General features: G+C 45.8%; 1 protein-coding gene across 2 annotated transcripts in view; it reads left to right on the forward strand.

Moving 5' to 3' along the window:
• The window catches only part of esr1 (estrogen receptor 1), a 154,861-nt gene that overhangs the window by 65,141 nt on the left and 63,403 nt on the right, over positions 1-26,317 (forward strand). Inside the window, exon 3 of one of the 2 annotated variants that reach the window (XM_078405557.1) lies at positions 2,404-2,520. In XM_078405557.1, the coding sequence (XP_078261683.1) occupies positions 2,404-2,520 (117 nt within the window). The remainder of the gene's footprint in view (positions 1-2,403; positions 2,521-26,317) is intronic. The other variant, XM_078405558.1, reaches the window with a different exon arrangement.

The raw sequence follows: 26,317 nt of genomic DNA on the forward strand, positions 1-26,317 counted from the left end.
CATTTTCTCCTGAGATTGTTTGTTATTAACATGTTTTATGGCTCCTGGTTCTGGACCCGTTACAAGAGGAAAAACATCATCCCTGTGTCTACACTACTAAATACCTTTCATCATTCCAATGACCTCTATCAGGTCAGCCCTTGCCTTTTCCCTTTGAGAGGAAAGAGTTCCAGCCTGTTGCAGATTACAATCTCTCAGTTCTGCTGTCATCCTTATAAATCCTTACAAAAATCTATTAATTTGTTTTTGCACATGTCCCTGCGCATCTTGGCATCTCTTTGTATTCCAAGGTATAAAGTACTGGTGCTGGCAATACTGGAGGCACCGCCAACAAGGTGCCCAGTTTTCATTTCCTTCACCATCGCCACACTTCTCCCTGACATTTGCTGGGCATTAGTGGAAACAACCCATGCTCTGCTTACCCCGTTGCAAGTTTTGATCAAGGTTGGTATCTTCCCCTGGTGGAAATGGGCGCAGTCGGCGGGAGGCTCGGGGAGGGGTACTGGATTGTGAGTGTGGGACGGGAGAATTATCTCATTATATTGGGGCTCCATCAAAGGATGCCATGCAAGTTTTACCGCAGATTCTTAAATCTTTCTACAAAGGGAATTGTGTGCTATTGTCGATGTTACTACAAATGCTTGGCAGACATCAGAATTTTGGGTACATGCGCAATTGCTTAGTTCCTCTTCTTCTTCTTGCGTTTGAGGCAGCAGAAATTACGTAATGCCCTCCAGGCGCTGTAGCCAGTGCAATGTGCTGTTGTCGAGGGCCGTGAGGTCTACCCCTCCACCAGGGGGACGGAGGACAGCGCAGTCGAAAATGACGTGCTGCGCTGTTTGCTGGTCTGTTCCACACATGCAGGCTGCTGATGGATGCAATCCCCAACGATGCATGTTGGCGTTGAAACGGCCGACCCCTGTGCGGAGCCGGTTCAGGGCGACCCACTCTTTGCGGGGCGTGTCCGAGCCGGGTGGGCCTGTGGTGTTCGGTGCGACAGTGAATTGAGGAGGTCGCGATGTCTGTTCCCAGCTGGTTCTCCACGCTCCTAGTATGTTGAAACCGGAGCCACAGAGGGTCGCTGCATGACTGGAGAAAGGGTGACGAGATGACAGGCGTTGAGGTCCCAGTTGCTGTGAATCCTTAGTTGTGATTGTGAGACAAGTTTTAGAAAGCTTAATAGGGAGGGAGCAATGGGGGGGGGGGGGTTATTGCTCTTACTGTGAAAATATTGAGAGAGTTTGGCCCTGGAGGAAGAAGAGGGGGAAAACACTGGATCTAAATTGTGCAGATTCCAAGAGAAGGGAGCTTGCAGAAACTCATGCCTCACAGTGGGTTTAGAGACCTTGAACGACCAACCTGTCCATTGTAGCAGCCAACTGGACCACTCCCTGCAGACTCATTCATTTGGCTCCTGCAACAAAGTTTTCAGTGTACATGTCAAATCCAACAATTCATTGGTGATTGAACTGTGAATGCCCCCATCTCTTTCCTGGGCGACAACTGCCCAGATCTGCTAGCCCACATTATATGCAACACAGGGTGACCGATGCTGGCAAAGAGCTTCATTGTGCATTGTGTTTTGCACAGTGTTGTGTTAGCTTATAGGAGGCAGTGCTTTCCAAGTGGTTATGGAAGGGGTGTGTGTGTGTGTGTGTGTGCGCAGGGGGTTGTTGGTACTGAGGCTCCATGTGAGAACTTTTGACTTTCCATTGACCCCTGAAACATCAGGCCCGAGAGACATGGTTGAAACCTGCGGTTTCTTGGATTCCGTTCACGCAGTCCAGCCTGATTTCATTTTTCTGACAAATGATCCAGTGTTAACTTACAGCACTGTGGTGGTGGTGGGGGTGGGGGGCTCATATCAAAGTGGCACAGAAGCAAATTGTGGACGTTTCCCATTCCATTGTCTGCCCAACAACATTTGTATTGGAGAATGTCAAGGATGGAGCACTTTGTTCTATTGTTGTCCTAATTCATACAACTGCATTCCCCCATTGCCCCTGATGCTCACCCTGTACTGTTCATTTCCACTCTAGCAGTGCTTCAATGCTACGTCCTTAACCATTTTTAACTCCTTACCTCCGTAAGTCCCTCCTGCCTACAATCCTCCAGGATCTCAGCATTACAAATGCTCTTTCTCACTCACTTTCTATTGCTCCACCACCATTGGCTGTCTCTGGACCTCACCCCGAGTCCCTCTGCTTTTCCTTTTGAGATTCGCACTAAAACCAACATCTTTGTTTAAACCTTTTATGGGGTCTTCTCAATATCTCAAGTCCCTAATTTTGTTCAATTAAGCTCCTTGGGGGTGTTTTACTGTACAAATGTGAGTGTTTTGTTGTTGTCTTAAATAAGTACGGAGTTGCTGAGATTTACTTGCAATCTCTCCTTTCGTTGCAGGACACAATGACTACATGTGCCCTGCCACTAACCAGTGCACGATCGACAAAAACAGGAGGAAGAGCTGCCAGGCTTGCCGGCTACGTAAATGCTACGAAGTGGGCATGATGAAAGGTGGTATGTAGTATTTGGCTGTTAGTTTTTGTGTCATGTACATTGATAGCAAAAAGAGGAATATGTTGATTTTGTTTTCTCAATGCTTTGGACAGAGTGGGTATCCAGGGCAAATCTTATATGTTCAGCTGATCAAGTTGTGACGTAGCCTTTGCTCGAAGGAAACACTTCTTTGTTATTTAGGTTTCTTATTGTCGCATGTAATAAGGTGCAGTAAAAAGCTTTGTTTAATAAGGTACAGTAAAAAGCACCGTGAGGTTGCAGCTCTGTCTGCTGTGCTATTGTGCCACGGTACAGGGCGGCACGGTAGCGCAGCGGTAGAGTTGCTGCTTTACAGCGAATGCAGCGCCGGAGACTCAGGTTCGATCCTGACTACGGGTGCTGCACTGTAAGGAGTTTGTACGTTCTCCCCGTGACCTGCGTGGGTTTTCTCCGAGATCTTCGGTTTCCTCCCACACTCCAAAGACGTACAGGTATGTAGGTTAATTGGCTGGGTAAATGTAAAAATTGTCCCTAGTGGGTGTAGGATAGTGTTAATGTACGGGGATCGCTGGGCGGCACGGACTTGGTGGGCCGAAAAGGCCTGTTTCCGGCTGTATATATATGATATGATATGATATGATGATAGAGCCACGGTAGAACATAGGACAGTGTAGAAACAGGCCTCTGGATTATCAATGTCTTAATCCAATATTGAAATGTTATCCAATGAAAATAAATCTACAATTCCCAAATGATCTCATAAATAAACAATCTAATTTAACATCCACAGATAATCTGGCAGCCTTTGGTTCCACTAAACTCCCTTCATTAAATTTAAACAAGCGATCCACTCCATCTGGATTATCGACTACCACGTGTTGATCAATTAATACACCTGCATCATTTGAATGATCCGGGTGTTTTAACGTCTAAGGTATCCAACCACCTACTCTAGAGTCTCCATGTGTTCAAATAGACCCTGTAGTTATGAGACCTTTGAGCCATTCAGTTCTCCAGGTTAATCTAACACAGATGCTGCATCATCCCCAGTGCACAGGGCAGCATGGTGGTGCAGCGGTAGAGTTGCCAACTCACAGCGCCAGAGACCTGGGTTCAATCCTGACTACGGGTGCTGTCTGTACTGTTGGGGGTTTGTACGTTCTCCCTGTGACCGTGTGGGTTTTCTCTGCGTGCTCTGGTTTTCTCCCACATGAATGAATGAATGAATGAATGAACGAATTAATTAATTAATCAGTCAATTAATTAATTAATTAATTGATTAGTTAATTGATTAATTAATTAATGGTGAATGAATGAATGAATGAATAAGTTTATTGGCCAAGTTTGTGCACATACAAGGAATGTGCCTTGGTGCTCCGCTCACGAATGACAACACAAACATACAGTTAACAATTAAGAATAAAGCATAAAAACACCAAAACAATTACGGTCTAAACATGTGGGTGAAAATAAATCAGAGCAAAAAAGAGACTACAGACTTTGGTTATTGAATAGAACTATCACTCGTGGAAAAAAGCTGTTTTTATGTCTGGCTGTGGATGCTTTGACAGTCCGGAGTCGTCTTCCAGAGGGAAGTGCTTCGAAGAGTTTGTGGCCAGGGTGAGAGGGGTCAGAGATGATCTTGCCCGCTCGCTTCCTGGCCCTTGCAGTGTACAGTTCGTCAATGGGGGGAAGGTTGCAGCCTACAACCTTCTCAGCTGTGCGAACGATCCGTTGCAGCCTTCGGATGTCGTGCTTGGTGGCTGAGCCAAACCAGACCATGATGGAGAAGGTGAGGACGGACTCAATGATAGCAGTATAGAATTGGACCATCATTGCCTGTGGCAGATTGTGTTTCCTCAGTTGCCGCAGGAAGTACATCCTCTGTTGGGCCTTTTTGACTGTGGAGTCAATGGTGGCCCCCCATTTAAGGTCCCTGGAGATGATGGTTCCAAGGAACTTAAATGACTCCACAGATGTGACTGTGGTATTGTTGATGGTGAGTGAGGGGAGGGGAGGGGGATCTCTTTGAAAGTCTACAATTAGTTCCACTGTCTTGAGAGCATTGAGCTCCAGGTTGTTGTGACATTCCAAAGATGTGCAGGTTTGTAGGTTAATTGGCTTCAGTAAAATTGTTCCTAGTATTTAGGGTAGAACAATCTAAACATGGGTGACTGCTGGTCTGCGCGGACTCGATGGGCTGAAGGCCCTGTTTCCAAATTGTATCTAAACGAAACTAAAAAAAATGATTAATGCAACCATAGGTAATAGCCCAGGTAAACTAATATGTTTAAATAATGTTGGTATGGTTGGTCATGCAGTCTGCCTGTGGTGTCCCGACCAAAGATACTAGAGGAGCAAGATGAACCACTCTGTTGAAATCGCCTATACTGAAGTATAGTACGCAAAGGAGCGCCATTTTAGTAAGCAAAACCCACCGTTCGCTATGCCTCTCGCAGTGTAATCAGTGTTTTGGGCGAACAGTATGTATGATGATACCATAAAAAATACAGAATATATCTCATCTATCAATTGGCAGATTTTTGTTATTTTTCTTTTAAAATGTTTCTGCAAGTTTCTGCCTACTAAAATGGCGCCATGACATACTACGGTTTTTAGGGTCGAGTGGTCTATCTTGCTCCTCTAGTATCTTTGGTCATGAGTGCGGTGGATTCTGCATTTAGAGTGCCACATGCATTGTTAAAATGTAAAAATAAAATGTCATAATTTGCGGGGGTGGGGGGGGGGTGGATTTGGGGTGCCTGGCTGTGGATAAGAGTGGATTAAAGAGCAGAGACTGCACTTATGTGCTTACAAGTGAAAGTGCAATGGGAAGAGGAAGGATTTTGTGGAGCAAATGTTTCCTTCAGAAAGATGAAAGATTGGGATGGGGAGGAAAGGAGAGGGAGGGAGGGGGGGAGGAATTGGTACTGTGTAGATAGTGGATTTCTGTTCGCAACTCTAGCCATAACATAGAGGAAGAAAAGGAAGACAGAGTCAGAAATGATTGTGGAAAAATGAAGCGGAGCTAAGGACTGGCGAGGGAACGGATGGGTTTGTTCATCTGGGAGACGGCATGAACCTGATGGGTTGAGTGGATTCATAATAAGGACACAATTAAAAACAAGCGAATATTAAAAACCACTGTAGATGCTGGAAATCTAAAATGGAAACAAAAGAATACTGGAAATAATCATCAGGTCAAGTTGAATCTGTGGGAAGGTAAATTGAGTTCAGGCTCAGGAGGTGGAAGGTGAGGACCAGGGAAACTATCCATCTGCCATTCTGGACGGGAGAGGTGTGGGAAATACAAGAGATATTGTTAAGGGCTTTGCCAACAATGACAGGGGGAATCCACAGTTCAGGAAGAAGGAGGACATTTTGGAGGCACTTGCACGGAAAGCCTCATCATTGGATCGAACGTGATGGAGATGGAGGAACTGGGAAAATGGAATCAAGTCCTCAAAGGAAGCAGAGTGGGATAAAGAGCAGTCGAGATAGTTGAGGGAGATGGTAGACTTATAATGAATGTTAGTAGTTAGTCTTAGTAGCTGTTTCTATTCCCACAGATGTGGCCTGACCTGATTAATCCCAACTTTTTCTGTTTTTGTTTAAGCAGGTAAAATGTTTAAGGGAGTGCGCATTGCTAGAGACAAGCACTTTTGGGGCCCTGTCGGTTTGGTTAGGAGGGGTGTGGGAGGTTCATGTTGAGTTTGGAATAGTGCAGCTCGATCAATATTCTGCTCTCAACTAGCATCATCAAAATACATTTTTTTGTTGGTGTTGGTGTTGTGGAAGCATACTACTGCGTGTTAAATTGAATGCTGCGTTTTCTATAAAGTAACAGCTACTAAACATCAGATGTATTTTGTTACTTGTGAAGCTCTGGAGCGTAATGAAAATGGGGAAACATGGCATCGTGTGTGCATGTTGAAAGAATAACAGGGGCTGAATGACTCATGATCCAGGAGCTACCCAGATGCAAGTTCAAATCCTACCATTTAAGTTAGTGAACTTGAAATGTACTCATTGAACAGAGTTTAGTTTAGAGGTACAGTGCGGAAACAGGCCCTTCGGCCCACCGTGTCCGCGCTGACCAGCTATCCCCGTACACTAACACCATCCTACACACTAGCGACAAATTTACAATTTTTACCGAAGCCAATTAACCTACAAATCTATATGTCTTTAGAGTGTGGGGAGAATCCGGAGCATCGGTCATGGGGAGAACGTACAAACTCAGTACAGACGGGACCCATAGTCAAGTTTGAATCTGGGTCACTGGTGCTGTAAGGCAGCTGTGCCCTGATCTTTACTGACTAAAGCTAGAATGTAGAGCTGGAATTGGCAGTGAAGCAGTTGTTCATACATGATAGGGCCAGAATTAGGCCATTCGGCCCATTAAGTCTATTCCGTCCATTCAATAATGGCCGCACTATCTTTCCCCCTTAACCCCATTCTCCTGCCTTCTCCCCATAATCCCTGATACGATTACTAATCAAGAATCTATCTATCTTTGCTTTAAAAATATCCATTGACTTGGCAACTCCAACTAGCCCCTTTGTGGTTGAGCCTAAAAGCAGCACTGAGTTCGAGAAGATGCCATGCAGGACTACATACAAGCCTCACAACAGGACCAGCTAGCAGGGGCAGAGTCAACCTATTGTACCCAGAGGATCCAAGTTGCCCAGTCCTGCTACAACCAATCTTGAATGTTGAGAGATCAATAATTGTCCAAGACGTGGAGAGAGCTCCGTGAACAACCCTTTCTTAATGCTGATTTAGATTTTAGATTTAGAGATACAGAGTGGAAACAGGCCCTTCGGCCCACCGAATCCGTGCCGCCCAGCGATCCCCGCACATTATCACTATCCTGCACACACTAGGGACAATTTTTACATTTACCCAGTCAATTAACCTACATACCTGTACGTCTTTGGAGTGTGGGAGGAAACCGAAGATCTCGGAGAAAACCCACGCAGGTCACAGGGAGAACGTACAAACTCCGTACAGACTGCGCCCGTAGTCAGGATCGAACCTGAGTCTCCGGCGCTGCATTCGCTGTAAGGCAGCAACTCTACCGCTGCGCCACCGTGCTAGGGGAGACTAGTGTGTGAATGTTTCACCCATTCCATTTTTAAATGCCCAAGTGGATGATCTGTTTCAGCCTTGTCCTGAGTGTCTTCCGGTCACGGGTGGCACTTTTCAGGCAATTCAATTTGCTCCAAGTGATAGTGAGTAGGGCAGTGGTTGCAGTGAAGGGTTCAGGTCTCTGTGGCATTATAGGGATAATGTTGAATGGTCAGCTCCAGATCCAGCAGTGCCTTCAAGGCCGCCTGTTCCAGTACAGCTAGAGCCGACAAAATGGACAAAAGCCAGGCATGTCTTGTCCACAAAATACAATGTGCACAAGTTCACAAGTTATAGGAGGAGAATTGGGCCATTCGACCCATCGACTCTACCCCACCATTCAATCATGGCTGATCTCTGCCTCCTAATCCCATTTTCCTGCCTTCTCCCCATAACCCTCGACACCCGTTCTAACCAAGAATTTGTCTATCTCTGCCTTAAAAATAACCACTGACTTGGGCTCCACAGCCCTCTGTGGCAATGAGATCCACAGATTTACGACCCTCTGACTAAAGTGTGGGATGGAACTGCAGGTGCTAGTTTACGCCCAAGATAGACACAAAATGCTTGAGCAACTCAGTGGATTAGGCACCATCTCTGGAGAAAAAGAATAGGTGACGTTTCGGGTCGACACCCTTCTTCAGACCACAAAAATACAAGATTGTTCCAACCCGTGCAATTACCTTTCCTCGGCATGTGTCACCAACAGTACCATTACCACTAACATTTACCACTTAATCTCCAGTGGAAGACTAGTGGGAGAACTGGGAAGGGGGAGGGGATAGAGAGGGAAAGCAGGGACCATCTGAAGCTATTTTTTAAGGGGAAAAGTAATAGTATCAATACCATTACTTTTAGTTGATACCATTACTTTTCCCCTCCCCCTTCCCGGTTCTATCCCCTCCCCCTTCTTTGTTTCCGTACTTAATCTCCAGTGATATGCTTAATTGTTATTGTTTGGGTTCCATTAGGACACTTTAGGTCCAGACCTAATCATGACCTTTGTCCAATTGTTATTGTTATTGTTTGGGTTCCATTAGAACAATTTAGGTTCAGACCTAATCATGGCCTTTGTCCAAAGGTTCTTTGAAGAACACAGCCAATAGGAACAGTGGTGGATAATTGATCCTTTCAGCCAGCTTTGGCATATTGTTCCTTTCATATCGATATAAGATTCCTACTCTCACCCATATCCCTTGATGACACTCACGTCTAGAAATGGACAAAAAAAAGAATTCCATTATGATGGTGATACCCATGTTTCCAGAACATTAGCAAATTTGCAGATGATACAAAGCTGGGTGGTAGTGTGAACTGTGAGGAAGATGCTATGAGGTTGCAGGGTGACTTGGACAGGTTGTGTGAGTGGGCGGATGCATGGCAGATGCAGTTTAATGTGGATAAGTGTGAGGTTATCCACTTTGGTGGTAAGAATAGGAAGGCAGATTATTATTTGAATGGTGTCAAGTTAGGAAAAGGGGACGTACAATGAGATCTGGGTGCATCAGTCACTGAAAGGAAGCATGCAGGTACAGCAGGCAGTGAAGAAAGCCAATGGAATGTTGGCCTTCATAACAAGAGGAGTTGAGTATAGGAGCAAAGAGGTCCTTCTGCAGTTGTACAGGGCCCTAGTGAGACCGCACCTGAAGTACTGTGTGCAGTTTTGGTCTCCAAATTTGAGGAAGGATATTCTTGCTATTGAGGGCTTGCAGCGTAGGTTTACTAGGTTAATTCATGGAATGGCAGGACTGTCATATGTTGAAAGACTGGAGTGACTAGGCTTGTATACACTGGAATTTAGAAGGATGAGAGGAGATCTTATCGAAACGTATAAGATTATTAAGGGGTTGGACACGTTAGAGGCAGGAAACATGTTCCCAATGTTGGGGGAGTCCAGAACAAGGGGCCACAGTTTAAGAATAAGAGGTAGGCCATTTAGAACTAAGATGAGGAAACACTTTTTCAGTCAGAGAGTTGTGAATCTGTGGAATTCTCTGCCTCAGAAGGCAGTGGAGGCCAATTCTCTGAATGCATTCAAGAGAGAGCTAGATAGAGCTCTTAAGGATAGCGGAGTCAGGGGGTATGGGGAGAAGGCAGGTACGGGGTACTGATTGAGAATGATCAGCCATGATCGCATTGAATGGTGGTGCTGGCTCGAAGGGCCGAATGGCCTCCTCCTGCACCTGTTGTCTATTGTTTATGAACTCCACGAATAGTAGATTTGAAATCGTTACTTCAATGAGGAGAAAGCAAAGACAAATGCAGGTTGAGACCTCCACGTGGAAAAATGGTTAAAATTAAAGCTCGAGATTTATAATGACCAGAACAGTGGGCCTCTTTCGCTCTTTTTTTTGTCTCGGCCGTGGGTGCTGAGTGTCCTCTTGATCATACTCTCACACCCTGTCTCTTTTCCAGGCACTCGGTCTTTTTGAGAAGAGGTGTAATAGTTGGAATGACCCCTGATATCTCTGCTGATCAGGAATTAACCTTATCACTTTTTGTACACTGATGCAAATGTTGTACATGTTGCCCTCATTGAGCACTCCATCATTGGCAGGAGAAAAGCTATGCTTAAGTCTGAAAGGAAAATTGAAAACGCTTGAAACATTGAGGTGAACCAGAGTCTGCTTGGAGAGAGGGAGAGAGAGAGAGAGAGAAGAGGGAACAGACGCAACAGTGTGTGTGGTGGGAGAGGCAGGGCAGGGAAGGTGATGCATGTGGCTCAGGTCCGGATTCAACGACCAGTCTGTGGGTGTGATTCCTTCCTGTGAAGGTCAGGAAGCTGCTGGGATCAGTCCCTGGACCTGGATTGGATTTTGTGTTCGGCCTATGACTCCCAAGTCCAGGTATGGGAGAGTGTAAAGTTCTTTCCATTCCATTCCCACGTAAATATGCCTACTGACTCCAACAAATGACCACTATTAATGTCAGTAATATTTCTGCACAATTTTGTTTCTGTTGACTGCATCTCCCAGTTTTTTTAATGTTCATCCTGCAGATTTGGTGGGGCCTAATTACAACGCGGATTCCCACCGTATTATATACTTGAAGGAAACTGGAGAATCAGCAGTCAGCAACTTTTACTCTTTCATGTTTCCTCCTCCTCCTCTTAGAACAGGGTTGGACAGATAAGCGCTAATGTTTAAGAGTAACTTGTGTTCCACAGTTAAAGTTTAACCTCTGATCCAGGCAGACCTCATTATAGCAGGCTACTCACGTAATCAGCATAATTGATTTTTTGCATGAAGATGTGGCTTCACTTTCCTCAGGTCTAGCCATTTATCATTGAAGGTTTTTCCATTATTGCAGAGAACAAAGCATACTGAACTCTCTTTGAAGACCACCACGAGCCGGAGATGCACTTTGGGTCATTAACTCCTCTGTAGCTGCTGGCAAATTAGCCAACGTGGGAAGCTTTCATGTTTAGAAAATCGGTCTCCTTTCTTGGTCAGCTCCCCCTCCCTGGCCAGTTCGGATGAAACACCTTTCTCTCCTCAGTCCTCTGCTCCAAGTTTCTTGACCGCAATTTTAACAAACTCTTTTGATTAAGGCGGCTGGTCAAAGTTAAAGGCATCAAAGTTTGCATATGTACATTGAGGACTTGACTTAAAGATGGAAAGGGGAGTTCATTTTTATTTTGCCTTCAATTCCACTTCATATTTTGCCCCTTAATCATCTGCATTACAGATGATGCAACTCTTAAAGTTCTGGCCTTTCCACGTGACACTGAACCCATGCCTCATCTCAGTGTCTTTCTTGAACTGATAAAGTGCCATTGGGTTCGTGCACTACTGCAAAGTAAGCATCAATCTCTGCAAGGAGTGAGTGTGAGGGTTGTATGCCCTGTTTGCAAAGATTTCCAACATTTTTCATTTGATTTTCTGAAGAAAAATTCTTATCTTCACATTGCAATAGTTGCATAATATTGACTTGGGGTGCAGTCACGAGGGGCCCCATTCCTGCTTCTATATCTTGCATTCTTGTATCTCCCTGGGCCTACTTGTGTAGTTGTGCCCAACCCTAAACCCTTTTCCAAACTCTGGCCTCTTACATTTCCTTTCCCTAATTCAAAATCTTTTTGTTTTGGTGCCACTGGTTAATTCCATTTTAATCCTCTCTCCCTTTTCTTGTCCCTTTTGTAAGTTGCCCCATTGATAGAGTTTTTGTCCATCCTTTCTACTGTCCTCCTTAGCTTGACATCCATGAGCCTGAAGACCATTGATCCCACCCTTGGGATTTCCTATGTTTAAAGCACTGCGATCTTCAAATTTAATTTCCATTTATGTAGTGCCTTTTAATAAAGGCAATTCACAGGAGTGCTTTCCGATATAGTTTGATTGAACCGAGAGATAGATTAACACAGGTGATCCAACATTTGGCCAAGGCTTTAGGTTTAATGGAAATTTCTTTAAAAAGGGAAGAGGTATAGAAGTGAGGAAAGGATGCCAAAATATTAGTCTGGTAGTTAGGTTAAAATCAGGAATATCTGATATATTGTTATTGGATATATTGTTTCTGTCATGGGCCTCCTCCAGTGCCATAGTGAGGCCCACCGGAAATTGGAAGAACAGCACCACATATTTCGCCTGGGCAGCTTGCAGCCCAGTGGTATGAACATCGACTTCTCCAACTTTAGATAGTTCCTCTGTCCCTCTCTTCCCCTCCCCCTTCCCAGATCTCCCTCTATCTTCCTGTCTCAACCTATATCCTTCCTTTGTCCCGCCCCCCTGACATCAGTCTGAAGAAGGGTCTCGACCCGAAACGTCACCCATTCCTTCGCTCCTGAGATGCTGCCTGACCTGCTGAGTTACTCCAGCATTTTGTGAATAAACACCTTCGATTTGTACCAGCATCTGCAGTTATTTTATTACACTATTGTTATTGGATGGTCTTTGCGTTCATAAGGAAATGAAATTGTTAAGATGCCCCACCTTTGTCTAGCATGCCTCTCCCTGCAGTGCCAGCTTTCCGATATCAATACACAGCACAAACACAGAAGCCAACCCAGGCACCAGGTGGCATGGACTGTTGTGAGCTGCTCATTGACTGCACCGGAGGCAGTCCACCCTGTCCAACAAAAACAGGAACATTACTGCATTGTTCCGGCCACTTGTTAACAATCCCTTCTCCAAGATTCTCTCCACAGAGGCACCTTAAGTGGTTTAGACGACTTTGATCATTCACATCAAAGCACACACTGTACTCACACTGACAAACTACTGGTAATAAGTGAGCCATTTCCATAATAGCACTTGAAGTAAATGTTAGAGAGAGAGAAAAAAAAACATTGCGTACAGAAGAAAGCCAAGATAGTGCTTTTATTAAAGATTGACTTGGGGTATTTTGGTTATGCATGCCAGCTTCTGTACAATAGGTCTGTGCCCACGAGTTGTATGCAGAAGGGAGCTGCAGCCCGAATCCAGTCTAACCTCAAGCCCCATGTCCTTTTGTGGAATGAAGGCTTGCTTCCTTTCCTGAGGTGGCCCCAAGATTGCAGCCTTATGTTGTGGGGAGTGACATCTCTTAAGAGTTTGCCTAAGACACACTGAAAATACAGAAGCAACTCATTTGGCACCAGTCTTTTATTTGCATTTGGTTCAGGAATGCCCCACATTCTGCATTGATGAGTGTGCAGATCTTTCACTTACAAACAAAATTTTGAAGGGAGCTGCCTATGATGTAAACCACTATAAAACGTAGCTCCTTGACTGAAACAATTTTTTTTTTAATGTATTTTTTTTAAATAGGTGCAGGAGGAGGCCATTTGCCTCTTCGAGCCAGCACCGCCATTCATTGTGATCATCGCTAATCATCCACAATCAGTAACCTGTGCCAGCCTTCTCCCCATATCCCTTGATTCCACTAGCCCCCAGAGCTCTATCTAACTCTCTTTTAAATTCGTCCAGTGAATTGGCCTCCACTGCCTTCTGTGGCAGAGAATTCCACAAATTCACAACTCTCTGGGTGGAAAAGTTTCTTCTCACCTCAGTTTTAAATGGCCTCCCCTTTATTCTTAGACTGTGTCCCCTGGTTCCCGACTCCCCCAACATTGGGAACATTTTTCCTGCATCTAGCTTGTCCAGTCCTTTCATAATTTTATACGTCTCTGTTAAGATCCGTATAATTAAAGGGCCACGTCCAGAGTTAATTTGTTTAGTTGTACATTGTAGAGCATAAAGTTTAAGTTTGTTTTCATCTGTGTTGTTAATGAAGATTCGTTTGATAGTTCATAAATGATAGGAGTAGAATTAGGCCATTCGGCCCTTCGAGTCTACTCTGCCATTCGATTATGGCAGATCTATCTTTCCCTCTCAACCCCATTTTTGTGCCTTCTCCACATAACCTCTGACGCCCGTACTAATCAAGAATCTGTCAATCTGTGCCTTAAAATTACCCAATGACATGGTCTCCCCTGCCATCCTTGGTAATGAATTCCACAGATTCACCGCCATCTGACTAAAGAAATTCCTCCTTATCTCCTTTCTAAAGGTGTGTTCTTTTATTCTGAGGCTGTGCTCTCTGTCCTGGACTCTCCCACTCGTGGAAACATCTTCTCCACATCCACTTTATCCAGGCCGTTCACTATTCATTATGTTTCAATGAGTCCCCCCCCCCCCCCCATCCTTCTAAACCCCAGCGAGTACAGGCCCAGCCCTGTCAAACGCTCATCATATTTAACTCAATCATCCCCGTGATCTTGATCTGATCTTCAGGAATCCCATGAATTGAAGAAAACCTGCAGAGGTTGGTGATTCTAAAGTGGCACCACAGGAGGACTCCAGGCAAGAATGGGGGCTGGAGTAATACACGAGGAGGTTGTGAAGTGAGTGGGAGAGTGCTTGATGCAGGAGGGTTGTCTGGGTTCCTGAATAGGGTGTGGCAGGGGAATGTAGGAGTAACTGTGGGCAGGGATGTCAATGCGAGCACAAACAAGCTACATATATGGAGAGGCACTGGAGGAGTATCTGAGGTGGGTATAGTGTGGACTTGCTGCTGCAGTTGATGGGTGCATAGTGAGTTTAAGAGCATTTGAGGAAGTGAGGCATTGGGACCACAATGGTGTCTAAAGATGTGGGAGTGGTTGAGGGAGGAGTGGACTGGGAATCCCTGGGATGGAGGGACTGTCATATGAGGAAAGATTGGAAAGACTAGGCTTGTATTCACTGGAGTTTAGAAGGATGAGAGGGGATCTTATAGAAGCTAGATGCAGGAAAAATGTTCCCAAGGTTGGGGGAGTCCAGAACCAGGGGACACAGTCTACGAATAAAGGGGAGGCCATTTAAAACTGAGGTGAGAAGAAACTTTTTCACCCAGAGAGTTGTGAATTGTTTCTGTGCTGTGTAACTCTATCACACTACCTTCAATTGACAACACACTAACAGCATTCTACTTTTATATAAAATTAATTGATTGAAAACCTTGCATACTTTGGCCTTTTTCTTATTCTTCCCTGCACTACAGTTCTTCAGAAATGACTAGAGTTGCGAATTTATGGAATTCTCTACCACAGAAGGCAGTGGAGGCCAATTCACTGGATGAATTTAAAAGAGTCAGATAGAGCTCTAGGGGCTAGTGGAATCAAGGGATATGGGGAGAAGGCAGGCACAGGTTACTGATTGTAGATGATCAGCCATGGTCATAATGAATGGCAGTGCTGGCTCGAAGGGCCAAATGGCCTCCTCCAGCACCTATTTTCTATGTTTCTATGTTTCTATGTTTCTAATAACTGACTTGTCCCAAGAAAAGCATTGGCATTAATTTGCTCTGTCATTATTTGAGAGGTGGTCACTGGAATCTAGGGTAGGGGTGCTCATTGAGACGTAGGTACTAGGTGCAGGTGTTGCATTGGTGGCTCCTTGAGACGATTCACCACTCAATAGGATTGTGGCTTATCCGACCTTGGGCTCTGTTTTACCTTCCTGTCAGGTTTTCATAATAATAATAATAATAATAATATTCATTTATTGTCATTGCAACGAGTACAACGAAATTAAAAAATAGCCAATCCTGACGGTGCGTACAAACATATATGCAATAAATGCAAAAACAAATAAATACATAAATACAATTATATTAAGTACAAGATTTTTTAACGGTGTTGCCTAGTGCAAAGGTAGTGTTCAGTTCTCGTATGGCCCTGGGGTAAAAACTGTTCTTAAGTCTGTTTGTTCGGGATTTGATCGACCTGAAACGTCGACCGTCGGCAGATGAACAAACAGACGGTGGCCGGGGTGGGATGGATCTTTTATTATTTTGCCTGCTCTACTGAGGCAGCGGAGGCTGAACAGGTGCTCCAGGGAGGGCAGTGAGCAGCCGATGATCTTCTGGGCCGTCGTGATGACCCTCTGAAGGGCCTTCCTGTCCTTTTCTGAGCAGCTGGCATACCATGTGGTTATACAGTATGCCAGCACACTCTCGATGGAGCAGCGATAGAAGGACAACATGAGCTTCTCCTGCAGGTTGGTTTTCCTGAGGATCCTCAGGAAGTGGAGTCTCTGCTGTGCCTTCTTTACTGTGGTGATGGTGTTGGTAGACCAGGTAAGATCCTCTGCAATGTGCGTACCCAGGAACCTGAAAGCAGGTACCCTTTCCACACAGACCCCATTGATGTAGAGTGGGTCGTATTCTACACTGGTTTTTCTAAAGTCAATTATAAGTTCCTTTGTTTTGGAGGAGTTCAGGACCAGATTGTTCACTGAACACCATGCTGCCAGCCTTTGGATTTCATCCCTATAGGCTGTCTCATCTCCTCCTGAGATGAGTCCAACCACAGTCGTGTCATCCGCGAACTTGATGATGGTGTTGGTGGGATGGGTGGGGGCGCAGTCGTGAGTGTAGAGGGAGTAAAGGATGGGGCTCAACACACAGCCCTGTGGTGAGCCGGTGCTCAGTGTAATGGTGGAGGAAAGGTGAGAGCCTATTTTGACGGTCTGGGGGCGGTTGGTCAGGAAGTCCTTGATCCATTGGCAGATGGTTTGGGAAAATCCAAGGTCGGAAAGTTTGGTGACCAGTCTGCTCGGGATGACCGTGTTAAAGGCAGAGCTGAAGTCAAGGAAGAGCATCCTCACATAGCTCCCCTGGTGTTCAAGGTGGGTCAGTGCAGTGTGAAGAGCAGTGTCGATGGCATCCCCTGTAGACCTATTTGCTCTGTAGGCAAACTGGTGTGGGTCGAAGGTGGGTGGGAGGCTGGCTTTGATGTGCTGCAGGACCAGTCTCTCGAAGCACTTTGTGATGACCGGTGTGAGTGCTACCGGACGGTAGTCGTTAAGGCCGCTGATGACAGACTTTTTCGGCAGTGGGATGATTGTGGCGGACTTCAGGCAGGGAGGGATGGTGGATTTTAAAAGGGACAGGTTGAAGATTTTTGTGAAGACCTCAGATAATTGGTCTGCACATTCCCTCAGCACTCTGCCCGTCACACCATCGGGGCCTGCAGCTTTCCTGGGATTCACTGCTCTGAGCACGCGCTTAACATCATACTCCTGCACAGTGAAGGTGTTGCTGTCAGGTGCTGGAGAGGGTGTTATGTCTGCCACTGTAGCTTTCACCTCGAAACGAGCAAAGAAACAGTTAAGTTCCTCTGCCAGCGAGGCGTCGCCGTCGGCAGTCGTGCGGTTGCTGGTCTTGTAGTTGGTGATGTGCTGGATGCCTTGCCATACCCGCCGTGGGTCATTGCTGGTAAAGTGGTCCTCAATCTTCCTCTTGTAGGACGCTTTGGCATCCTTGATGCCTCTCTTCAGGTTGGTTCTAGCAGCACTGTATAGAGCTCTATCACTAGACCTGAAGGCGGTGTTACGGTCCTTGAGGAGAGACCTGACATCCTTTGTCATCCAGGATTTCTGATTGGGATACAACCGGATGCGTTTGTCGACGGTGACATTGTCAACACAGTTTTGGATGTAGCAAAGTACAGTTGATGTGTACTCCTCCAAGTCCTGATCCTCAAAAATATCCCAGTTGGTCCTTTCGAAGCAATCCTGCAGCTGCGAGGAAGCTCCTTCAGGCCATGTCTTAACAGTCTTTATGGTGACTGGAGCTTTCCTCCTGAGTGGGGTGTATGCTGGAGTTAGGAATATGGACAGGTGATCTGACTGCCCCAGGTGTGGTAGTGGTGCTGACCTGAAACCCTTCTTAATATTTGAATAAACCTTGTCTAGTGTGTTTTTCCCCCTGGTAGCACATCTTATGTGTTGTTCAAGTTTCGGGAGAACTGACTTTAGGTCTGCATGATTGAAGTCCCCGGCTATGATGTGGGCTGCTTCTGGATATGTGCTCTGTTGTGAGTTTATTGCACCGAGCAGGTAGCCTAAAGCTGTGCTAGCGTTAGCATTCGGTGGGATGTAGACTGCTGTTACTATAACCCCTGTAAATTCGCGAGGAAGGTAAAAAGGCCTGCATTTAACTGTTAGGGACTCCAGATCAGGAGAACAGTGGCTATCTATGATTTGGATGTTAGTGCACCAGTTGTTGTGCACGTAAATGCATAACCCCCCCCCCTTGCTCTTACCGGAGTCGATGTTTCTGTCCCAACGAAACGCTGTACGCCCGGCTAGCTCAATGGCTCCGTCTGGGATAAGTGGATGAAGCCATGTCTCTGTTACTAAGAGAATGCAACAGTCCTCCACGAGTTTGTTTGCTGATATCTGTAGTTTTAGTTCGTCCATTTTGTTGATGATGGATCTGGCGTTGGTGAGAAACATGCTGGGTAGCGGTGGTTTGTGTGGCTGTCTCTTTAGCTTGGCAAGTATACCGGACCGGCATCCTCGCTTTTGCTTCCTGTTTCTCCTCCGCCTGCGACGCCTGTTCGCGCCGACAACTATCCACGGAGCGCCCGGTGTCCTGGCTATCTCTTCCGGTATATTTCGCGGGTGTGGAAATTCGCGCACAAGGTCCCGATTGCACTGGAATCCTATGATCAGAAGATCCTTTCGGTTGTAGGTAGGATTTGCCTGATTTGCCTGGTTTGCATGACTAAAATTGACTAACAGACATAACACAGATAACACACATAAAACGCACCGAAAGGGAGAGCTGTGAGCCGCTGCGTCCGTGCGCGCCGCCATCTTGAAGGGGTCCTGACGTCCCAAAATTTGCCTTTATTGGTTTCAAATACATTTGATGATTCTTGCTCCATTGGAGTTTCAAAGATCCACAACTCACGGAGAAGCCATTCTCCATTTTGAGTGGATGCTCCCACATGCTGAAACTGTGACCCCGTGTTCTAGGTACTCCCCCACCAATGAGTGGAAAATTCCTCTCACCATTTACTGTTGCAAGTCCCCCTGGAAATGTAATACCTTTCAATAAGACCATGTCTCATTTTTTAATGACAAGGGTAAACCTCTCATAGCAATAAGCCCTACAATGCACCAGGAGAACCATCTTTGCATCGCAAGAAGAAAACCGAAACAAAACCAATCGCTGTGGTCTGGGTGTGATTTCACCAGTGTCTGTTGTGGGTGTAGCAAGATTTCCTTACTTTCCAGGTGACCGGGTATAGGGGGGGGGAGGTGCTTTGCATTCCTAAGAAATGGCAGCACAGTGGCGCAGCTAATACAGCTGCTACCCCATGGTGCCAGAGACCCAGGTTCAATCACGACCTCAGGTGCTGTCTGTGCGGAGTTTGCATGTTCCCCCTGTGACTGCATGGATGGGTTTTCCCCTGGTGCTCCGGTTTTCTCACACATCCCAAAGATGTGCTGGTTTGTAGGTCAATTGGTCTCTGTAAATCACCTCTTAGTGCGCAGGGAGTGGATGCAGACCTGTGTGAATGGGTGATTGATGTCGCTGGGCAAGGAGTCGCTGGGACAAAAGGCCTACTTCTATGCTGCACCTTAAAACTAAACTAAACTAAAAATGGCCCTTGTTGTGATTTTCCGTACGCAAAGCCACCTCATCCGCACACATTTAGAAACACTGGCTGGAAAATTACAAGTTGTGTTCATGTATTTACTTTCTTTCCGCTTAAATTCCATAAGAAATCACTTAATTCTGCATCTCAAAGTTTTGAGCGGTGATATGTGAAATCTGTAATGGCAGATTTCCGTTTGCTGAACGGCCGCGAGACAGAGAGCTGGTGAGGTTTGGGTGCGTGATCGGGCTGGAGTTGTGGGGCAGCCATGCGATTGGGGGTGGGGGAGGGGACAAAGAGTGAAGTCAAAGTACGAAGTACCTTCTGCAAACTCAGTTCATCAGACTAGATAAGTTTGGTCATCCTGTGAACAGGGCAGCTCACTTCCCACCACTCTCAGGTTAAGTTCTGTGGTGTTTGAATGGTCTCGGCATTTTTATACAAATTATGCCAAAATCTGCCTTGCATCCAGTTTGATAGCACCACACCCACAAACTACATCTGAAGGTTAAACACATGGAAGGCCTGAAAGAAATTTATGGAACTGTACACAAAGGTCCCAATTATGTTCCGTGATTGGGTTTTAGATAAAATACAATTTCTTTGTGTGCAGTAAATATAGTGGGGGGACAAAAGAAAAAGCAAGATTATGATATGTGATTATATTCCCACTTATTAGAAGGATCTTATTGAAGCATATAAGATTATTAAGGGGTTGGACACGTTAGAGGCAGGAAACATGTTCCCAACGTTGGGGGAGTCCAGAACCAGAGGCCACCGTTTAAGAATAAGGGGTAGGCCATTTAGAACTGAGATGAGGAAAAACATTTTCAGTCAGAGAGTTGTAAATCTGTGGAATTCTCTGCCTCAGAAGACAGTGGAGGCCAATTCTCTGGATGCTTTCAAGAGAGAGCTAGATAGAGCTCTTAAAGATAGCGGAGTCAGTGGGTATGGGGAGAAGGCAGGAACGGGGTACTGATTGAGAACCATGATCGCATTGAATGGTGGTGCTGGCTCGAAGGGCTGAATGGCCCACTCCTCGACCCGAAACGTCACCCAATCCTTCTCTCCCGAGATGCTGCCCGACCCGCTGAGTCACTCCAGCATTTTGTGTCGGCCTTCGATTTAAGCCAGCAACTGCAGTTTTTTTCCTACACAACCCACGCTGTATGGGCTCCGCTGCATCTGACCCACTACCCAGTCATGCCTCAGTTCCAGGTTGGCTGAAGGAAGAAAGCTAGCCAAGAACAGCAGCATGACCAGGTTTCAGAATTCGTCACTGCAAATGGTAAAAAAGGATGGCACGGGTACTGATTTATTATTGTCACGTGCACCAAAATGCAGCGGGAAAACTTTGTGTTGAATGGAAGAAGTGGACGCACCCCCTGCAATGGGCATTCCGTTTCAGGCACCTCCTGGCCCTCTCGTGTGTGTGGGGGGGGTGGGGGGGGTGGTAAGGTTGTGCAGTGTATTCAGCAGATGTGCGGTAGGCTGTGATGCACTGACCCTAACATTCCATTGGCCTTCCATTGGTACCCGTCCAAGACACGTTTTTGATCTATGCACGTCTCTTTGGAGCTCGGCTGTCTCCAGCTTTCAAACATCCAGACAGTTCCTTGTACGATTCCTTTTGGGGCTGAACTGGATAATCTCTCAACTGACCACCTTGAAGTCCGTCACCTCTCAGTTTGTCCACGCTGGTAATCCTAGTCATTCAGGACTGATTGAGAATCAGTATGATTGAGAATCAGTGGTACTGATTGAGAATGATCAGCCATGAACACATTGAATGGCGGTGCTGGCTCGAAGGGCCGAATGGCCTCCTCCTGCACCTATTGTCTATTGTCTATTGTCTATAGGACAGAAACAGGCCAACAGGCCCAAGCACCCATTTTCGCTCATCCTCTACTAATCCATCTCCAGAGGTTAGAGGAGGTGCCATAAGCAGAGTGCCCTCTGTAGAGTTCACAGCCAGTCCACTGGCTTCACCTATCAATATATCTTTCATTTAATACTCTTGCACAATGCTGCATCTCCTACACTTTTCCAATTTGTGCCACTTAAAATATTTCCTCATTGGTTGTCGCCTTAGAGATTGCATCATGCTTTTCTGTACTGACTGCCATCTGCCATTTTTCTGCCTCTTGTTCGGTGCTATATCCTTCACTGATAAGCATATAGATATGCAGTGCATAAACAGATCGTTTGGCTCACTGATACTGACTATCAAGTTCTCATTTTTGCTCATGCAACGCTAATCCCATTTTATTTTCCTACATTCCCACCAATTTATCCCAGATTTCGATACTCACGTATACTATTTGCAGTGGCCAATTAACTCACCAACCTGCATGGCCTTGGGCGGTGGAAGGCAACCACAGCACATTGGGCAGCCCAAGTGGACAAGGGGAGATTGGGTAAAGATCACACATGCACCAGAAAGCAGGACTGAATCTGGGTTGCTGGTGCTGTGAGAAAGCAACTTTACTTACTACGCCACCGTGCCACCCACCCAAAGTGACCTTGTTCCTAAACTTTTATAAAATAGCCCACTCAAACAGTCTTATGACCATATTTGCTGCTGCACCACAATAGGCAAGTGGACCAATAATTCATCTTCCACACGGTTCCGCTAAATTGTTTTTCTCCAGCTCCAGGAAGAGTGGATGAGGGAGATCCTGGCTTACATAAAACAGATTTCCTACAGCATCACGGCACACACAATTTCGGGATGCAAGCATCACGGCACATACAATCAATGAGTTGCCCTTAAATGCACCTGCCTATATTGCCTTCCTCACATGTGTAATAGTTCATATTCAGCATTCCTGTTCCCACCTTGTTACCTGAAGTGTACCCCGACCGGATTGTTCTATATCCTTGCCCTTGGGTGCCGTGGCGATTGAGGGCTGGTATCTTTACTGGATTTATTTGGTACTTGGCTTGTACAACGTGCTCCGCCTTGTGATAGTTGTAGAACTGGGCCATCACGGATGGGTATCCCGAGGAAGAGTGCCTCCCGTAACATCCATAGCAGGACCTACTGCCTTTTACTCCCAGTACCCTGCAATCTTCCTTCCTCTTGTCCTCGGGAGACCCATTTGTAGCGTGCTCGTAACTTGGCTGAGAGGAAGATCAGGCCTCCGTTCCCATCTCTGCAGTCTCATTTCTTGCTTGCATCTTGGAATCGTGCCCTGAAACTGCCTGACATTTTTAAGTGCCGTCTCTTGACTGCCAGCCATTCCACAGGCTGCCTTGCATCTTGTCCAACTTATTAAATAGTTTTGTTTGATTATTCTCCTTTGAGCAAAGATGATTTAGGTGTAGGAACTTCATAGCTGCCCCCTAATTTTTACTTCAAAATTTGGAACAGTTTTAGGCTTGGGTAGATGGACAGGTTGAAGGAACGGCCACTGGGGGACAAAGATTTAAGATTATTGGCGAGAAAATTAGTTGGACGGAGATGAGGAGCCCGCTCCTTACGCAGTGATTTTTAGATTTTTTTTAGATTTAGATTCTACAGCGCGGAAACAGGCCCTTTCGGCCTACCGAGTCTGCGCCGCCCAGCGATCCCCGCACATTAACACTATCCTACACACACCAGGGACAATTTTTACATTCACCCAGTCAATTAACCTACAAACCTGCACGTCTTTGGAGTGTGGGAGGAAACCGAAGATCTCGGAGAAAACCCACGCAGGTCACGGGGAGAACGTACAAACCCCATACAGACGGCGCCCGTAGTCAGAATCGAACTTGAGTCTCCGGCGCTGCATTCGCTGTAAGGCAGCAACTCTACCGCTGCGCCACCGTGCCGCCACGATTTGATATGATCTGGCGTGCATTACATGAAAGGGATGGGGAAGCAGGTTTAATAGCAACTCTCAGACAGGAATTGAAATTATTCTTAAAAAAGAAAATGGCTTGGCATTGGCAAAAGAGCAAGGAAATGGGAATAGCAAAGAGTTCTGTTAGCTGAACTGAAGGCCGAGTCTGAAGAAGGGTCTCGACCCAAAAATGTCACCTGTACATGTTCGCCGGAGATGCTGCCTGACCTGCTAAGTTACTTCAGCACTTTATGTCTTTTTTTGAAAGGCGAGGTCACGATGGCTTGAATGGCTACCATACCCGGAATGGCGGGACTGTCATATGTTGAAAGACTGGAGCGACTAGGCTTCTATACACTGGAATTTAGAAGGATGAGAGGAGATCTTATCGAAAGGTATAAGATTATTAAGGGGTTGGACACGTTAGAGGCAGGAAACATGTTCCCAATGTTGGGGGAGTCCAGAACAAGGGGCCACAGTTTAAGAATAAGGGGTAGGCCATTTAGAACTGAGATGAGGAAAAACTTTTTCAGTCAGAGAGTTGTGAATCTGTGGAATTCTCTGCCTCAGAAGGTAGTGGAGGCCAATTCTCTGAATGCATTCAAGAGAGAGCTAGATAGAGCTCTTAAGGATAGCGGAGTCAGGGGGTATGGGGAGAAGGCAGGATTGGGGATTGAGAATGATCAGCCATGATCACATTAATGGCGGTGCTGGCTCGAAGGGCCGAATGGCCTCCTCCTGCACCTATTGTCTATTGTCTATTGTTTTCTATGTTATGAGAACCTATAGTGATAGCAGAATCCAGTAAGGACCTACAGAATTGTGTTGGAAAGAACGGCAGATGCTGGTTTAAATCGAACATAGACACAAAATGCTGGAGTAACTCAGCGGGACAGGCAGCATCTTTGGAGAGAAGGAATGGGTGACGTTTTGGGTCGAGACCCTTCTTCAGATTGATTTGTACCCTGAAGAACATATATTTGTAACCTTTAAGCCTTTATCTGGTGTTCAACCAATAACTCAGTTATTCCCAGCTCTAAATTTCTGAACTATGAAATGTACCCAAAAATGCAACAAAAGTTTGTTCTTAACCTTATGTGAAAGACAAAAACAATGTTTGTGTGAATCTATATACTAAAAGTCTCGTTTGTTTGATTGCTTGTTCCAGAAATACAGCCAAAATGGTACACGATAGCGCAACAATTTTAGGCCCACCTTACTCACCGTCATCCCTTTGGTGCTAATGGAAGAGGTTTCATTGAAATTGGTGTTATATTTTTTAAGTTATTCACATTTTAAAGGTTAAATCTATCTCCTAGGGAGGGAGGGGGGAGGTGGGGAGGTGAGGGGAGGGGGAGGGGGGAGAGGGAGACCAATGCAGGAGAGGTTTGGGCCCACTTGGTCTAGTTATATATAAGAACAAAATATGGGTGCTGAAAATCTGGAATGAAAACACAAAATGGTGGAAGCATTTAGTGGGTCAAACAACATCCATTGAGAGAAAAGCAAGAGTTAACATTTCAGATTAATGACCTTTCACCGTAATCATGTGAGCTTTGTGTGTGTTACATGGCTGAGGGTAGATTTAAGCAGGCTGTTGATTTTAATATCATTCATAACTCACAAGCCAGCCTGTGAGTTATGAATGTCTGTGCATGGATTGGAAAGCTTTAACATTCCTGTTCTTTATTTTGGTAGAACTCAAAAGAAAATTAATCAAGAGTAAAATGGTATCGTATTCTGTCTCACGACTGGCCACTGAAACAGCTTTCTTATTTAGGAGTAATTGAACTGTGAAGATTAAAATTGTGGATTTTGTTAAATGGAAACAAAAGAGATCGGTAGCATGATACTTTAATCTGAAATGGAAAATAAACTATAGCAGGGGCTAGTCAGGGGTGTTGTACTCTGCAAGGTCCACCAACACTGCAATGCAGTGATAACATGCGCAGTTATGCGTGAACCCAGCTTAATATAGCCAAATTGTCGTATTTACTAGGACGCTATTTGTCCTGGCCATGATCCCAGCAGTCGCACCCTTTACTGTGGGCACATTTTGTACCTGGCAGGCTCAGAGTTTCAGGGTATCTGACGTCTCCGCCCGCTTGGGATTGGATATGTCTAGTGTGTCCCAATCAGTCCCCATTGTGTCGTGGCTGATGTGGCAGATGAGATGCAATTTGAGATTGAGGTTCGGTTAAACCAAGGCTCTGTTGTCCTCTTGGATTCCTAGGGTACCATTCAAGGAAGAACAGGTAGTTTCCCCTTCGCCTGGCCTGCCTTTATTCCTGAGTCACAATCTCCAAAGCAAAATCTTTTTCAAATTACTTTGCTGTGACCTGCAGTCTTTTATTAAGGTACTAGACCAAGTGGACCCATTGGGCCCAAACCTCTCCTGCATTGGTGCAGCACCCTCCCTCCCCCACTCCCCCCTCCCCCCCCTCCCTCCCCAATCCGTCCCCCCCACTCCATCCCCCTCAACCCCCATCCTCCCCCCTCCCTCCCTCCCCCCCCCCACCCCTTCCCTAGGAGATAGATTTTAACTTTAAAATGGGAATAACGTTACAAATATAACACCAATTTCCATGAAACTTCTTCCATTAGCACCAAAGGGACAATAGACAATAGGTGCAGGAGTAGGCCATTCAGCCCTTCGAGCCAGCACCGCCATTCAATGCGATCATGGCTGATCACTCTCAATCAGTACACCGTTCCTGCCTTCTCCCCATACCCCCTCACTCCGCTATCCTTAAGAGCTCTATCCAGCTCTCTCTTGAAAGCATCCAACGAACTGGCCTCCACTGCCTTCTGAGGCAGAGAATTCCACACCTTCACCACTCTCTGACTGAAAAAGTTCTTCCTCATCTCCGTTCTAAATGGCCTACCCCTTATTCTTAAACTGTGGCCCCTTGTTCTGGACTCCCCCAACATTGGGAACATGTTTCCTGCCTCTACTGTGTCCAATTCCCTAATTATCTTACGGCGGCGGTAAATAAGGTGGGCCTAAAAT

Source organism: Rhinoraja longicauda, chromosome 9 (genome assembly GCF_053455715.1).
Source record: "Rhinoraja longicauda isolate Sanriku21f chromosome 9, sRhiLon1.1, whole genome shotgun sequence".
Classification (NCBI taxonomy): domain Eukaryota; kingdom Metazoa; phylum Chordata; class Chondrichthyes; order Rajiformes; family Arhynchobatidae; genus Rhinoraja; species Rhinoraja longicauda.